Source organism: Zea mays, chromosome 4 (assembly GCF_902167145.1).
Source record: "Zea mays cultivar B73 chromosome 4, Zm-B73-REFERENCE-NAM-5.0, whole genome shotgun sequence".
NCBI classification, from domain to species: domain Eukaryota; kingdom Viridiplantae; phylum Streptophyta; class Magnoliopsida; order Poales; family Poaceae; genus Zea; species Zea mays.
This window is the reverse complement of record NC_050099.1, coordinates 100,343,806-100,361,320: the sequence shown is the minus strand read 5'-3', so window position 1 is coordinate 100,361,320 and position 17,515 is coordinate 100,343,806. Positions and strand designations below refer to the sequence as shown.

The following is a 17,515-nucleotide window of genomic DNA, read 5'->3' as shown; positions in this document are numbered from 1 at the left end:
CCTAATTATTGTTTTGAAATATGATTTAGGAGCTGCTGGAGATGATCTAGAGAAACTAAACTACTAATAAAAATTATTTTTAGCATATTTTAGTACTGTTGTTTATATTTTTAAATGATAAAGTTTAACTAAAAGTGCACCGCTAAACCACCGTAAATCCAAAGAGACCGTAAATCTCTTCCACGCACTCTGTCGTGTACCAACGTGCAGTGGAAACGCTCACGTACCTTTGTGTATTATGTACGGATTCGGGCAACGGACATTTCGACGTCGGTTTGCGAGTCCCATTCCCATCTGAACCACACATCTCTGAACAAAAGTAGGGGAGGCGCCCCGCGTAGCCCCCTTTCCCACAATCCCACTCCGTGCCAGGTGCCACCCTCCCCAAGCCCTCGCGCCGCCTCCGAGACAGCCGCCCGCAACCATGGCCACCGCCGCCACCGCGGCCGCCGCGCTCACCGGCGCCACTACCGCTACGCCCAAGTCGAGGCGCCGAGCCCACCACTTGGCCACCCGGCGCGCCCTCGCCGCGCCCATCAGGTGCTCAGCGTTGTCACGCGCCACGCCGACGGCTCCCCCGGCCACTCCGCTACGTCCGTGGGGCCCCAACGAGCCCCGCAAGGGCTCCGACATCCTCGTCGAGGCTCTCGAGCGCTGTGGCGTCCGTGACGTCTTCGCCTACCCCGGCGGCGCATCCATGGAGATCCACCAGGCACTCACCCGCTCCCCCGTCATCGCCAACCACCTCTTCCGCCACGAACAAGGGGAGGCCTTCGCCGCCTCCGGCTACGCGCGCTCCTCGGGCCGCGTTGGCGTCTGCATCGCCACCTCCGGCCCCGGCGCCACCAACCTAGTCTCTGCGCTCGCAGACGCGTTGCTCGACTCCGTCCCCATTGTCGCCATCACGGGACAGGTGCCGCGACGCATGATTGGCACCGACGCCTTTCAGGAGACGCCCATCGTCGAGGTCACCCGCTCCATCACCAAGCACAACTACCTGGTCCTCGACGTCGACGACATCCCCCGCGTCGTGCAGGAGGCCTTCTTCCTCGCATCCTCTGGTCGCCCGGGGCCGGTGCTTGTTGACATCCCCAAGGACATCCAGCAGCAGATGGCGGTGCCGGCCTGGGACACGCCCATGAGTCTGCCTGGGTACATCGCGCGCCTTCCCAAGCCTCCCGCGACTGAATTTCTTGAGCAGGTGCTGCGTCTTGTTGGTGAATCACGGCGCCCTGTTCTTTATGTTGGCGGTGGCTGTGCAGCATCAGGTGAGGAGTTGTGCCGCTTTGTGGAGTTGACTGGAATCCCAGTCACAACTACTCTTATGGGCCTTGGCAACTTCCCCAGCGACGACCCACTGTCACTGCGCATGCTTGGTATGCATGGCACAGTGTATGCAAATTATGCAGTGGATAAGGCCGATCTGTTGCTTGCATTTGGTGTGCGGTTTGATGATCGTGTGACAGGGAAAATTGAGGCTTTTGCAGGCAGAGCTAAGATTGTGCACATTGATATTGATCCTGCTGAGATTGGCAAGAACAAGCAGCCACATGTGTCCATCTGTGCAGATGTTAAGCTTGCTTTGCAGGGCATGAATACTCTTCTGGAAGGAAGCACATCAAAGAAGAGCTTTGACTTCGGCTCATGGCATGATGAATTGGATCAGCAAAAGCGGGAGTTTCCCCTTGGGTATAAAATCTTCAATGAGGAAATCCAGCCACAATATGCTATTCAGGTTCTTGATGAGTTGACGAAGGGGAAGGCCATCATTGCCACAGGTGTTGGGCAGCACCAGATGTGGGCGGCACAGTATTACACTTACAAGCGGCCAAGGCAGTGGCTGTCTTCAGCTGGTCTTGGGGCTATGGGATTTGGTTTGCCGGCTGCTGCTGGTGCTGCTGTGGCCAACCCAGGTGTCACTGTTGTTGACATCGACGGAGATGGTAGCTTCCTCATGAACATTCAGGAGCTAGCTATGATCCGTATTGAGAACCTCCCAGTCAAGGTCTTTGTGCTAAACAACCAGCACCTCGGGATGGTGGTGCAGTGGGAGGACAGGTTCTATAAGGCCAATAGAGCACACACATTCTTGGGAAACCCAGAGAACGAAAGTGAGATATATCCAGATTTTGTGGCAATTGCCAAAGGGTTCAACATTCCAGCAGTCCGTGTGACAAAGAAGAGCGAAGTCCATGCAGCAATCAAGAAGATGCTTGAGGCTCCAGGGCCGTACCTCTTGGATATAATCGTCCCGCACCAGGAGCATGTGTTGCCTATGATCCCTAGTGGTGGGGCTTTCAAGGATATGATCCTGGATGGTGATGGCAGGACTGTGTATTGATCTAAAGTTCAGCAAGCACTGCCTACCTGCCTATCTTTGACATGCATGAGCTAGTACAAGTGTGATATGTTTTTATCAATGTGATGGTACTCTGTTATGGTAATCTTAAGTAGCATCCAACCCTGTGTGTAGTATGTTGTTTTCGTGTTGGCATATGTTTCAGAAGCCATCATGTAAGTGCCTTTTACTACATATAAATAAGGTAATAAGCATTGTTATGCACCGGTTCTGAATTGGTCTTCTTTTGCCAAATATAGGTCCTGTTTGATACCTATAGCTCTAGAAAATTTGGTGTGGTTGGTGGAGCAGGCCATTAGGTGTTCCATAAAATAGTGGAGTTGTAAGACTTTAGAAGACATTTAGATAAATTATTTTATTTATTATTTATATTAAAAATATTTTTAAGGGCTGGTTTGGCAGCCCAAAATCCCACCAGTTTTCCGGCCTTTTCTCTGGGGATAAAGCCCACCTGGATATTTTCCTTGGTTTTATCTATTTGTGTGTTTGGAAGCCCATCTTTGGACAAACATTTGTCCAGGGAAAAGCCTTTTTCCGGTTGGAAACTGCCCCGGCCTCGGGAGGCCAGGCGATTTTCGTTCTCCCGATGCCATCCCCGCCATCCCCGCGACGGCCCGACTCCCAGCGACTCCAACCCTAGCCAACTCCTCCGCCGTCGCTCGTCTCCAACGCCATCGCTCGTCTGCCATTGCCACGAGCTCCTCCGCCGTTGCACCTGATCCACACCGAGCTCTCTGACGCTGTCCCCTTCCCCTCCACAAGGTAAGATCTCGCTCTGATGTAGGAGGAGGACCGTACCTTTGAATCTGAGGAAATCTTGAACTGTGTCGAGCTAGCTCTCGCGTCGCCCTAGCCTGATATATATTGTAGGAGATATTTCACACACTAGTTAGTTGGTGCACGCACGCAGAGAGACTGCAGCGATTTATATAGCCACCGATCGAGCTAGCAAGTAGCGCAAAAAAGACTCAGCGTTGAATTCGATCAGAGGCGGGCGACGGCTCCAGCACTCACTCACTCAGCTAGAGGCTACCACTGCACTCCACTGGCTTGTGGTTGGCTGCTGAAGTGAGCGTGGAACTTGCCTGGATGCACCACCCATGCATCCCGACGATCAGAGATCTATTTCGCGTGGGGGGTGGTGGTGGGGACAGTGTCTGTCCATTGACCGACACAGACCTTAGCTTCCTTCGTTGTTCCTCTTGCAATAATGCAGCAAGAGCTTGCTAGCTCGAAGAGAGTAAGTGAGGTGGTGGTACAGCTGCTTCTAAAGCGTCGTCGTATAGATCAAATTAAACCTGGTGTGTGTGCTTCGAATCAGAATTCAGAAATGTGGTTTGTGATAACTTGCCTTTTGTTCTCAGTTCCATGAGTCAAATAGATCTGTATATAATAGCTATCTCCATGTTTTGCATGCTTAAGATCCTTATAAGAGCTATCTCCACTTCTATAGATATGGGTTCTTGGGAGGAGCAAGTTAGACAATTTTTGTTAGATGAGGAAGAAGACGACGATGAGTTGTTCTTTGTTATTCTGCCTGCTATAATTCCATACCTCTCAGAAGAGAAAGAGCCCATCCACACCTCCTCACTCACTGGTGCTAAAAAGGTTAGAGAAATCCTTGAAGGACATGAGAGTTGGTGCAAATCCGAGTTCCGAATGGAGCCAGCAATATTCAGAACCACAACAAATTTTCTTAGAAGAGAGAATTTACTACGAGACACACGAGGAGTTACCATTGAGGAGCAGCTTGGGATGTTCATGTACATGATCTCCCACAATGCTAGTAACCAAATGCTACAGAAGGCTTTTCAACATAGTGGAGAGACTATCCATAGAAAAATATCCGAAGTATTTGATATTGTTCCCACACTAACTCAGCGTTTTGTGAAGCTTCCTAGCTCTATCCAAACTCATACCAAAATTGCAACAGATTCTAGGTTCATGCCATTTTTTCAGGTGTGCTATCAATATCTTTCCTTATTCTTTTCCTTTCATTGCCAATTTGCCACATGGCCTCAATCTCTTTCCTTATTCTTTTCCTTGCAGAACTGCATTGGTGCAATCGACGGCACACATATACCCATCACCATAGCAGAACATAGAGCTGCTCCATATAGAAACAGGAAAGGAACTCTTTCATACAATGTTATGGTAGCCTGCGACTTTGACCTTAATTTCACATTTGTTTCATGTGGATGGGAGGGGTCAGCCTCAGATTCAGGGGTGCTTCGATCTGCTATTAGCAAAGGATTTAGTGTGCCAGAAGGAAAGTTTTATCTAGTAGATGGTGGTTATGCAAATACATCATCCTTCATTGCACCATATAGAGGGGTTCGATACCATCTCAACGAGTTTAGGAGGCGTCGTTCATCACAAAGTGGTTATGCGAACTACAGAGAGTTGTTCAACCACCGCCATGCAATTCTCCGTAACCATATAGAGAGGGCCATCGGTGTTCTAAAGAAAAGGTTCCCGATTCTAAAAGTAGGCACATTTCATCCCATAGAGAACCAAATTAAGATCGCAGCTGCAACTGTTGCATTTCACAACATAATTAGAGGGCAAAATGGAGACGAAAGATGGCTTGACAACCAACCGGATTACATCTCTCCAAGTCAATATGTTGATGTTCCAGAGGGAGATATCAACTATCTCAATGACACAGAATCAAGTGATGGAAGTGCTCTAAGAGATCAGACCGCACTTGAGATGTGGGCTGCCTACAATAGCTAGATGTTATAATAGGATGCCTACAATAGCTAGTTGTGGGCTGCCTACTATTATTGCTTAGAGCACAATAACTATCTTTATGGTTTGTAGTTTGTCATGTAGGTAGTTGCCAAGTTATGAACTTAAAGTTGCTTAGTTATGTACTATTATTTCCACAATTTCAGTTTTGAATAAAGGATGATTTGGAACAATGTGTACGAGAAAGGCTTAGTCGATGTGATGCATGATCACAAAGATAATCCAAAATTCAAAGGTCAAAATGGTTGGAATCGTGATGGATGGAACAGTATCACTACCAAGTTCAATGAAAAGTTCCCTCTAGCTCATTTCTCTAAACAACAACTGCAAGAGAAGGAGAGAGAGCTTAAAGGATACTACAAGGCAATAAGGGATTCAAGAAAAGAAAGCGGGGTTGGTTGGAATGACACCCTATGCATGGTACTGGCTGAACTAGAAGTTTGGCCAAGGCTGATTCGCGTAAGCAAACTTTCTTTGTACAATTCTATCTTTGTGCATTCAATATGTTCACTTTTGATACTAATAATATATTTCATGTTGCATTTAATAGGATCACCCAAAGGTATCAAAGTTTCGCAACAGGCCATTCTGAAAGGGAATTAGGCATACACCTAGTTCCTATATAATTTTGGTGGTTGAATTGCCCAACACAAATATTGGACTAACTAGTTTGCTCTAGTGAATAAGTTATACAGGTGCAAAATGTTCACACTTAGTCAATAAAAAGACCAAGTGTTTGGATTCAACAAAGGAGCAAAGAGGCAACCGAAGGCACCTCTGGTCTGGGGGCACCGGACTGTCCGGTGTACACCGGACAGTGTCCGGTGCACCACCGGACATGTCCGGTGCACCACCGGACATGTCCGGTGCACCAGAGGACTTCAACACAAACTCGCCACCTTCGGGAATTTCTAGAGGCAACTCCGCTATAATTCACCGGACTGTCCGGTGTACACCGGACATGTCCGGTGCTCCAAGGAAGGGCGGCCTCCGGAACTCGCCAGCCTCGGGTTTTCACTTCAGCTACTCCGCTAAAATTCACCGGACTGTCCGGTGTACACCGGACTGTCCGGTGCAACCTCGGGGCAACGGCTACTTCGCGCCAACGGTCACCTGCAGGCGCATTTAATGCGCGACAGAAGCGCGCAGTCGTCAGGCACGCGGGAGAAGGCGCACCGGACACTCTACAGTGCATGTCCGGTGCGCCACCGGACATCAAGGCGGGCCCAGAAGTCAGAAGTTCCAACGGTCGGAATCCAACGGAACTGGTGACGTGGCTGGGGCACCGGACTGTCCGGTGTGCACCGGACTGTCCGGTGCGCCATCGAACAGACGGCCTCCACCAACGGTCAAGTTGGTGGTTGGGGCTATAAATACCCCAACCACCCCACCATTCATTGCATCCAAGTTTTCCACTTCTCAACCACTTACAAGAGCTAGGCATTCAATTCTAGACACACCAAAGAGATCAAATCCTCTCCAATTCCACAAAAGGCTTTAGTGATTAGCGAGAGAGATTTGCCGTGTTCTTTTGAGCTCTTGCGCTTGGATTGCTTCTTTTCTTTCTCACTTGCTCTTGTGTTCAACACTCAATTGTAATCAAGGCAAGAGGCACCAATTGTGTGGTGGCCCTTGCGGGGAAGTTTTATTCCCGGCTTTGATTTGAGAAGAGAAGCTCACTCGGTCCGAGGGATCGTTTGAGAGAGGGAAGGGTTGAAAGAGACCCGGCCTTTGTGGCCTCCTCAACGGGGAGTAGGTTTGCGAGAACCGAACCTCGGTAAAACAAATCCGCGTGTCACACTCTTCATTTGCTTGCGATTTGTTTTGCACCCTCTCTCACGGACTCGTTTACATTTCTAACGCTAACCCGGCTTGTAGGTGTGTTTATATTTGTAAATTTCAGTTTCACCCTATTCACCCCCCCTCTAGGCGACTATCAATTGGTATCAGAGCCCGGTGCTTCATTAGAGCCTAACCGCTCGAAGTGATGTCGGGAGATCACGCCAAGAAGGAGATGGAGACCGGCGACAAGCCCACTACAAGCCAAGGGAGCACTTCATCGGAAGAGTCCCTCACCAAGAGGAAGGAGAAGAAGAAGGACTCCTCCAAACGGAAGGAGAAAAGATCTTCTTCCTCACACCACAAGGAGAAGAAGGAGAAATCTTCTTCCCACAAGTCGCATCGGAAAGGAGACAAGCACAAAAGGATGAGGAAGGTGGTCTACTACGAGACCGACACTTCATCAACATCTACCTCCGACTCCGATGCGCCGTCCGTAACTTCTAAGCTCCAAGAGCGCAAGAAGTTTTGTAAGATTCCCTTACACTATCCCCGTACATCTAGACATACTCCATTGCTTTCCGTTCCATTAGGCAAACCGCCAACTTTTGATGGCGAAGATTATGCTAGGTGGAGTGATTTAATGAAATTTCATCTAACCTCACTCCACAAAAGTATATGGAATGTTGTTGAGTTTGGAGCACAGGTACCTTCTGTAGGGGATGAGGATTATGATACGGACGAAGTGGCCCAAATCGAGCACTTCAACTCCCAAGCCACAACCATACTCTTGGCCTCTCTAAATAGAGAGGAATACAACAAGGTGCAAGGGTTGAAGAATGCAAAGGAAATTTGGGACCTCCTCAAGACCGCGCACGAGGGTGATGAACTAACAAAGATCACCAAGCGAGAAACGATCGAGGGGGAGCTCGGTCGCTTTCGACTTCGCCAAGGGGAAGAGCCACAAGACATGTACAACCGGCTCAAGACTTTGGTGAACCAAGTGCGCAACCTCGGGAGCAAGAAGTGGGATGACCACGAGGTGGTTAAGGTTATTCTTAGATCACTCATTTTCCTTAACCCCACTCAAGTTCAATTAATTCGTGGTAATCCTAGATATACTCAAATGACCCCCGAAGAAGTTATCGGGAATTTTGTGAGCTTTGAATGTATGATCAAAGGCTCCAAGAAGATCAACGAGCTTGATGAAACCTCCACGTCCGAAGCACAACCGGTGGCATTTAAGGCGACGGAGGAGAAGAAGGAGGAGTCTACACCGAGTAGACAACCAATTGACGCCTCCAAGCTCGACAATGAGGAGATGGCTTTAATCATCAAAAGCTTTCGCCAAATCCTCAGGCAACGGAAGGGGAAGGATTACAAATCCCGTTCCAAGAAGGTTTGCTACAAGTGTGGTAAGCCCGGTCACTTTATCGCTAAATGTCCATTATCAAGGGACAGTGACAGGGATAACGACAAGAAGGGAAAGAGGAAAGAAAAGAAGAGGTACCACAAGAAGAGGGGCGGCGATGCCCACGTGTGCCGCGAGTGGGACTCCGACGAGAGCTCCACCGACTCCTCCTCCAACGAGGACGCCGCCAACATCGCCGTCACCAAGGGACTCCTCTTCCCAAACGTCGGCCACAAGTGCCTCATGGCAAAGGACGGCAAAAGGAAGAAGGTAAAATCAAGATCCTCCACTAAATATGAAACCTCTAGTGATGAGGATGATGCTAGCAATGAGGAGGATAACTTGCGCGTTCTTTTTGCCAACCTTAACATGGAACAAAAGGAAAAACTAAATGAGCTAATTAGTGCCATCCATGAAAAGGATGACCTCTTGGACTCCCAAGAGGACTTCCTAATCAAGGAAAATAAAAAGCATGTTAAGGTTAAAAATGCTTACGCTCTAGAAGTAGAAAAATGTCAAAAACTATCCAGTGAGCTAAGCACTTGCCATGAGATGATTGACAACCTTAGACATGAAAATGCTAGATTAAATGCTAAGGTTGATTCTCATGTTTGTGATGTTTCAATTCTCAATCATAGAGATAATAATGATGATTTGCTTGCTAGGATTGAAGAATTAAACATTTCTCTTGCTAGCCTTAGAGTAGAAAATGAAAATTTAATTGCTAAGGCTAAAGAACTAGATGTTTGCAATATTACAATTTCCGATCTTAGAAATAATAATGATATCTTGCGTGCTAAGATCGTTGAACTTAATTCATGCAAACCCTCTACATCTAGTGTTGAGCATGTTTCCATTTGTACTAGATGTAGAGATGTTGATATTGATGCTATTCATGATCACATGACTTTGATTAAACAACAAAATGATCATATAGCAATATTAGATGCAAAAATTGCCGAGCATAACTTAGAAAATGAAAAGTTTAAATTTGCTAGAAGTATGCTTTATAATGGGAGACACCCTGGCATTAAGGATGGCATTGGCTACCAAAGGGGAGACAATGTCAAACTTAGTGCCCCTCCTAAAAGATTGTCAAATTTTGTTAAGGGCAAGGCTCCCATGCCTCAGGATAACGAGGGTTACATTTTATACCCTGCCGGTTATCCTGAGAGCAAAATTAGGAGAACTCATTCTAGGAAGTCTCACTCTGGCCCTAATCATGCTTTTATGTATAAGGGTGAGACATCTAGTTCTAGGCAACCAACCCGTGCTAAGTTGCCTAAGAAGAAGACTCCTAATGCATCAAATGATCATGACATTTCATTTAAAACTTTTGATGCATCTTATGTTTTGACTAATAAATCCGGCAAGGTAGTTGCCAAATTTGTTGGGGGCAAACACAAGGGCTCCAAGACTTGTGTTTGGGTACCCAAAGTTCTTGTTTCTAATGCCAAAGGACCCAAAACTGTTTGGGTACCTAAAGTCAAGAACTAAAATTGTTTTGTAGGTTTATGCATCCGGGGGCTCAAGTTGGATACTCGACAGCGGGTGCACAAACCATATGACAGGGGAGAAAAAGATGTTCTCCTCATATGAGAAAAACCAAGATCCCCAACGAGCTATCACATTCGGGGATGGAAATCAAGGTTTGGTCAAAGGATTGGGTAAAATTGCTATATCACCTGACCATACTATTTCCAATGTTTTTCTTGTAGATTCTTTAGATTACAATTTGCTTTCCGTATCCCAATTATGTCAAATGGGCTACAACTGTCTATTCACTGATGTAGGTGTCACTGTCTTTAGAAGAAGTGATGATTCAATAGCATTTAAGGGAGTGTTAGAGGGTCAGCTATACTTGGTAGATTTTGATAGAGCTGAACTCGACACTTGCTTAATTGCTAAGACTAACTTGGGTTGGCTCTGGCACCGCCGACTAGCCCATGTTGGAATGAAGAATCTTCATAAGCTTCTAAAGGGAGAACACATTTTGGGACTAACAAATGTTCATTTTGAGAAAGACAGGATTTGTAGCGCATGCCAAGCCGGAAAGCAAGTTGGGACTCATCATCCACACAAGAACATTATGACAAGTGACAGGCCACTGGAGCTCCTTCACATGGATCTATTCGGCCCGATCGCTTACATAAGCATCGGCGGGAGTAAGTACTGTCTAGTTATTGTGGATGATTATTCTAGCTTCACTTGGGTGTTCTTTTTGCAGGACAAATCTCATACCCAAGAGACCTTAAAGGGATTCTTGAGACGGGCTCAAAATGAGTTCGGCTTAAGGATCAAGAAAATTAGAAGCGACAATGGGACGGAGTTCAAGAACTCTCAAATCGAAGGCTTCCTTGAGGAGGAGGGCATCAAGCATGAGTTCTCTTCTCCCTACACTCCACAACAAAATGGTGTAGTGGAGAGGAAGAATCGAACTCTATTGGACATGGCAAGAACCATGCTTGATGAGTACAAGACACCGGATCGGTTTTGGGCCGAAGCGGTCAACACCGCTTGCTACGCCATCAACCGGTTATACCTTCACCGAATCCTCAAGAAGACATCCTATGAACTCCTAACCGGTAAAAGGCCCAACATTTCATATTTTAGAGTTTTTGGTAGCAAATGCTTTATTCTTGTTAAGAGAGGTAGAAAATGTAAATTTGCTCCTAAAACTGTAGAAGGCTTTTTACTAGGATATGATTCAAACACAAGGGCATATAGAGTCTTTAACAAGTCCTTAGGACTAGTTGAAGTTTCTTGTGACGTTGTGTTTGATGAAACTAACGGCTCTCAAGTAGAGCAAGTTGATCTTGATGAGATAGGTGAAGAACAGGCTCCATGCATAGCGCTAAGAAACATGTCCATTGGGGATGTGTGTCCTAAGGAATCCGAAGAGCCTCCACATACACAAGATCAACCATCCTCCTCCATGCTAGCATCTCCACCGACTCAAAATGAGGATAAAGCTCAAGTTGATGAAGTAGAAGATCAAGCAAATGAGCCACCTCAAGATGACGGCAATGATCAAGGGGGAGATGCAAATGATCAAGACAAGGAGGATGAAGAGCAAAGGCCGCCACACCCAAGAGTCCACCAAGCAATCCAACGAGATCACCCCGTCGACACCATCCTCGGCGACATTCATAAGGGGGTAACCACTAGATCTCGTATCGCACATTTTTGTGAACATTACTCGTTTGTTTCCTCTATTGAGCCACACAGGGTAGAGGAAGCACTACAAGATTCGGATTGGGTGGTGGCAATGCAAGAGGAGCTCAACAACTTCACTAGGAATGAGGTATGGCATTTGGTTCCACGTCCTAATCAAAATGTTGTAGGAACCAAATGAGTCTTCCGCAACAAGCAAGATGAGCATGGCGTGGTGACAAGGAACAAAGCTCGACTTGTGGCCAAGGGATACTCCCAAGTCGAAGGTTTGGATTTCGGTGAAACCTATGCACCCGTAGCTAGGCTTGAGTCAATTCGCATATTATTAGCCTATGCTACTTACCATGGCTTTAAGCTTTATCAAATGGACGTGAAAAGTGCCTTCCTCAATGGACCAATCAAGGAAGAGGTCTATGTTGAGCAACCTCCCGGCTTTGAAGACGGTGAGTATCCTAACCATGTCTATAAGCTCTCTAAGGCGCTTTATGGGCTCAAGCAAGCCCCAAGAGCATGGTATGAATGCCTTAGAGATTTTCTTATTGCTAATGGCTTCAAAGTCGGAAAAGCCGATCCTACACTCTTTACTAAAACTCTTGAAAATGACTTGTTTGTATGCCAAATTTATGTTGATGATATTGTATTTGGGTCTACTAACGAGTCTACATGTGAAGAGTTTAGTAGGATTATGACACAGAAATTCGAGATGTCTATGATGGGGGAGTTGAAGTATTTCTTAGGATTCCAAGTAAAGCAACTCCAAGAGGGCACCTTCATTAGCCAAACGAAGTACACTCAAGACATTCTAAACAAGTTTGGGATGAAGGATGCCAAGCCCATCAAGACACCCATGGGAACCAATGGGCATCTCGACCTCGACACGGGAGGTAAGTCCGTGGATCAAAAGGTATACCGGTCGATGATTGGTTCATTGCTTTATTTATGTGCATCTCGACCGGACATTATGCTTTCCGTTTGCATGTGTGCAAGATTCCAAGCCGACCCTAAGGAATCACACCTTACGGCCGTAAAACGAATCTTGAGATATTTGGCTTATACACCTAAGTTTGGGCTTTGGTACCCTCGGGGATCCACATTTGATTTGATTGGTTATTCGGATGCCGATTGGGCAGGGTGTAAGATTAATAGAAAGAGCACATCGGGGACTTGCCAGTTCTTGGGAAGATCCTTGGTGTCTTGGGCTTCAAAGAAGCAAAATTCGGTCGCTCTTTCTACCGCCGAAGCCGAATATATTGCCGCAGGCCATTGTTGCACGCAATTGCTTTGGATGAGGCAAACCTTGCGGGACTACGGTTACAAATTAACCAAAGTCCCCTTGCTATGTGATAATGAGAGTGCAATTAAAATGGCCGACAATCCCGTCGAGCATAGCCGCACTAAACACATAGCCATTCGGTATCATTTTCTTAGGGATCACCAACAAAAGGGGGATATCGAGATTTCATACATTAACACTAAAAATCAATTAGCCGATATCTTTACCAAGCCACCAAACTTTTACCAAACTTAGGCATGAGCTCAATATTCTTGATTCTAGAAATTTCTTTTGCTAGTTTGCACACATAGCACACAAGTATACCTTTGATCATATCTTTTTTGTATATGCTATGACTAATGTGTTTTCAAGAGTATTTCAAACCAAGTCATAGGTATATTGAAAGGGAATTGGAGTCTTCGGCGAAGACAAAGGCTTCCACTCCACTCCACTACTCATCCTTCGCCGTCACTCCGAGCATCTCTCCAACTTTGGTATACTCTTCATTCATTTATTTTATGACCAAAGGAGGAGAAAATACTTCGAAGGGCTCTAATGATTCCGTTTTTGGCGATTCATGCCAAAGGGGGACAAAAGGTTGAGCCCAAAGCAAAAGGACCGCACCACCACCAATTTCAAAAACTTAGTGTTTTCCAAGAGCATTTTTCAATTGGTATCTTATTGAGTTCAAAAGGGGGAGAAAATAGTTTTTCAACTTTAATCATCAAAACCCTCTTGAACACTAAGAGGATGATTTCATTTAGGGGGAGTTTTGTTTAGTCAAAGGAAAGGCATTTGAAACAGGGGGAGAAAATTTCAAAACTTGAAAATGTCTTGCAAACTCTTATTCATTTACCTTTGACTATTTGCAAAAGAACTTTGAAAAGATTTACAAAAGATTTTTGCAAAAACAAAACATGTGGTGCAAACGTGGTCCAAAATGTTAAAAATGAAGAAACAATCCATGCATATCATGTAAGTATTTATATTGGCTCAATTCCAAGCAACCTTTGCACTTACATCATACAAACTAGTTCAATTATGCACTTCTATATTTGCTTTGGTTTGTGTTGGCATCAATCACCAAAAAGGGGGAGATTGAAAGGGAATTAGGCATACACCTAGTTCCTATATAATTTTGGTGGTTGAATTGCCCAACACAAATATTGGACTAACTAGTTTGCTCTAGTGAATAAGTTATACAGGTGCAAAATGTTCACACTTAGCCAATAAAAAGACCAAGTGTTTGGATTCAACAAAGGAGCAAAGAGGCAACCGAAGGCACCTCTGGTCTGGGGGCACCGGACTGTCCGGTGTACACCGGACAGTGTCCGGTGCACCACCGGACATGTCCGGTGCACCAGAGGACTTCAACACAAACTCGCCACCTTCGGGAATTTCTAGAGGCAACTCCGCTATAATTCACCGGACTGTCCGGTGTACACCGGACATGTCCGGTGCTCCAAGGAAGGGCGGCCTCCGGAACTCGCCAGCCTCGGGTTTTCACTTCAGCTGCTCCGCTAAAATTCACCGGACTGTCCGGTGTACACCGGACTGTCCGGTGCAACCTCGGGGCAACAGCTACTTCGCGCCAACGGTCACCTGCAGGCGCATTTAATGCGCGACAGAAGCGCGCAGTCGTCAGGCACGCGGGAGCAGGCGCACCGGACACTCTACAGTGCATGTCCGGTGCGCCACCGGACATCAAGGCGGGCCCAGAAGTCAGAAGCTCCAACGGTCGGAATCCAACGGAACTGGTGACGTGGCTGGGGCACCGGACTGTCCGGTGTGCACCGGACTGTCCGGTGCGCCATCGAACAGACGGCCTCCACCAACGGTCAAGTTGGTGGTTGGGGCTATAAATACCCCAACCACCCCACCATTCATTGCATCCAAGTTTTCCACTTCTCAACCACTTACAAGAGCTAGGCATTCAATTCTAGACACACCAAAGAGATCAAATCCTCTCCAATTCCACAAAAGGCTTTAGTGATTAGCGAGAGAGATTTGCCGTGTTCTTTTGAGCTCTTGCGCTTGGATTGCTTCTTTTCTTTCTCACTTGCTCTTGTGTTCAACACTCAATTGTAATCAAGGCAAGAGGCACCAATTGTGTGGTGGCCCTTGCGGGGAAGTTTTATTCCCGGCTTTGATTTGAGAAGAGAAGCTCACTCGGTCTGAGGGATCGTTTGAGAGAGGGAAGGGTTGAAAGAGACCCGGCCTTTGTGGCCTCCTCAACGGGGAGTAGGTTTGCAAGAACCGAACCTCGGTAAAACAAATCCGCGTGTCACACTCTTCATTTGCTTGCGATTTGTTTTGCACCCTCTCTCGCGGACTCGTTTACATTTCTAACGCTAACCCGGCTTGTAGGTGTGTTTATATTTGTAAATTTCAGTTTCGCCCTATTCACCCCCCCTCTAGGCGACTATCACATTCCCTCTTTTTTATAGTTTAGAAGGGCTATATGAAGGTGCGTTCAATATGTGCATTCCCTCATTTTGTTTCTAAAAATTGTTAGTGTACACTATAAATGTTAGTATATGTTTGTATAAATTTAGTCAAATATTAAAGGATTTGACTTACTGAAAAGTATGATGTGTGTTTATTGTGGGACGAACGAAATACATCATTGGAGTTGCAGCAGGACCCCTCAAACTCGAGGAGGGACATTATGAACCGGTTGGTAGTCATAGCAGGGAGAGTGAGACATTATGAAATGCATCATTTGGCAGATAATGCTTCTCAGTATTTCATAATGCTTCTCAGTATCTGAAAATAGTGTAATGCATTATGTGATGCAATGCAATGCTTCTCAGTATCTGCCAAAGCAGTTACTATTCAATGATTTACATGTTTGAATTGCCAGTGCTGTTTGATGACCCTGTTTCAGTAAGTTACAGATAAAATGGCATCTGCTACTCAATTTACCGATTCAATCTTCACCAGAATTAGAATGCAGAGAATTTTGCCATTCATTAGCAGTGATAGTCTGATAATGAAATATGGTTACCACACTATTTGGCAGATAATGCATTGCATCACATAATGCCTTACACTATTTTCAGATACTGAGAGTGAGACATTATGAAATACGTCACATAATGCATCATTTGGCAGATACTGAGAAGCATTTGAACCGGTTGGTAGTCATAGAAGGGAGAGTGAGACCGGGAGAGGGACCAAGAACCGATCGCTGAGAGGGCTGAGGCGAGGTGCCTTTTCAGAAAGACAGTAGAAATATGGTTAATCTAATTACACTATTTTTGTGTTGCCTTTTCAGAAATATGGTCAATATGTGCAACAGGTCATTCCCTCATATTATAAACTGTACATCCTCGCTGTTTGTGTTTCAGAAATATGGTCAATATGTTTCTGAAAACTGTTTTCAGAAAACTGTACCCATGTTTCTGAATTATATTTTTGCTTCAGTTATCGCAGAAAATGCCTTACACTATTTTTGTTTCTGAAAACTGTTGATACTAATTATATTTTTGTTTCTGAAAACGCCTTACACTATTTTTCGCAGAAAACTGTACCCATGTTTTCATCCTCGCTGTTTATTTTTTGTTCTTAATTTCTTGATCAGTAGTTTTGCTACATTTTGTATAGGTAGTGTGGCTACCGGAGAGTTAAATTTCACATCAACCTTTGTTGATCTTCCTCCACCTTCAGCTCCATCCAGGAGTGTGTCTGGACAAAGTCTCAATCCCTTGAGTACTAATTCACTTGATTTGGATGGACAAGAAACCACCAGTGTCTTCAATCTATCTTCTGATGCTCAATCTGTCCCAGTCAATACTAATGAACCCACTGAAGCTCAATTTGTCCCATCTAATCAAGAATCAAGCCAGAGAGAAGGTGGCAGTGGGAGAAGCGTAAGCAAAGCCATGTTGGATTAGCTCTTGAAAATTATGTGGAGTTTAAAAAGATCCAAAATACAGAAACACTTGAAACTCTTAAAGAACATAAGAGGCAAGAGGATCAATTTTCTATTAGCAAGTGTCAGGTTGAATTGAAAGGAATGGATGGATTAACAGCAGAGGACAAATCATACGCTTTGGTGCTTTTTGAATCTGCGATAAATAGAGAGGTTTTCTTAACAACAACAGAGCATGATGTTAGAGAAATTTGGCTCAAGCGCAAAATTAGGTTTGTCCCTACTCTAATACCATTGCTCTTATTAATCCGGTAATTGTGGTACATTGGAGTACAAACATCTGATTTATTCTTTGGTGCTAATTGTAGGTTGCTTAGAAGCAGTGTGCAGTGATGCGAGGTATGGATGTATTTTTTATTATTATTTCACTATCCCTAGCTATAGTAGTAGAGAGGTTGCCTGACTCAGTGATAAATAGAGAGGTTGCCTGACTCAGTGTTTTGTTGGGCATGGTTTACATGAATGCCATCTTGTTGAATACTATAGTTGCTTACAACAACAACAACAAAGCCTTTTTGTCCCAAGCACGTTGGGGTAGGCTAGAGATGAAACCCCGTATGAAAACCTCAGAGCTCAACCCCCAAAGAACAGAAAAGGGAAACAAAGGCAAAGGAGAACCGAAAACAACGAAACGGGGAAACACATAAAAGAGATAAAACCCACAAGGACCAGCAAGATCTAAAATGGACACAAGAAAAGGTCAAACGATTAAGGAGGAAAAGCGAAACTATCAATCAGGGTTCTGGCACGTGAATTGCACACTTCCACCCCTTCCTATCTGCGGCGAGCTCTTTATCAATATTCCACTCCTTCAGGTCTCTCTTCACAGCCTCT

The 17,515-nt window shown here is 45.4% G+C and overlaps 2 protein-coding genes and 1 long non-coding RNA gene across 3 annotated transcripts; all 3 read left to right on the top strand.

Annotated features, from left to right (window-relative positions):
* Positions 1 to 372: 372 nt before the first annotated feature.
* Positions 373 to 2,561, top strand: LOC100274341 (Acetolactate synthase 2, chloroplastic). The gene has a single exon (NM_001148702.2). It carries the CDS (start codon positions 425 to 427, stop codon positions 2,339 to 2,341), a length of 1,917 nt encoding a protein of 638 aa, NP_001142174.2. The 5' UTR covers positions 373 to 424; the 3' UTR covers positions 2,342 to 2,561.
* Positions 2,562 to 2,861: 300 nt separating this feature from the next.
* LOC103653549 (putative nuclease HARBI1) lies at positions 2,862 to 5,289 on the top strand. Its single transcript, XM_008680424.4, has 3 exons — positions 2,862 to 3,121; positions 3,813 to 4,318; positions 4,409 to 5,289. The coding sequence occupies exons 2-3, from the start codon at positions 3,815 to 3,817 to the stop codon at positions 5,093 to 5,095; spliced, it is 1,191 nt and encodes a 396-aa protein (XP_008678646.1). The 5' UTR covers positions 2,862 to 3,121; positions 3,813 to 3,814; the 3' UTR covers positions 5,096 to 5,289.
* A 9,876-nt stretch (positions 5,290 to 15,165) lies between these two features.
* LOC118476930 (uncharacterized) lies at positions 15,166 to 17,029 on the top strand. The gene is made up of 3 exons (XR_004857787.1): positions 15,166 to 15,214; positions 16,354 to 16,893; positions 16,990 to 17,029. It is a non-coding gene; the product is annotated as an uncharacterized lncRNA (long non-coding RNA).
* Positions 17,030 to 17,515: the final 486 nt, after the last annotated feature.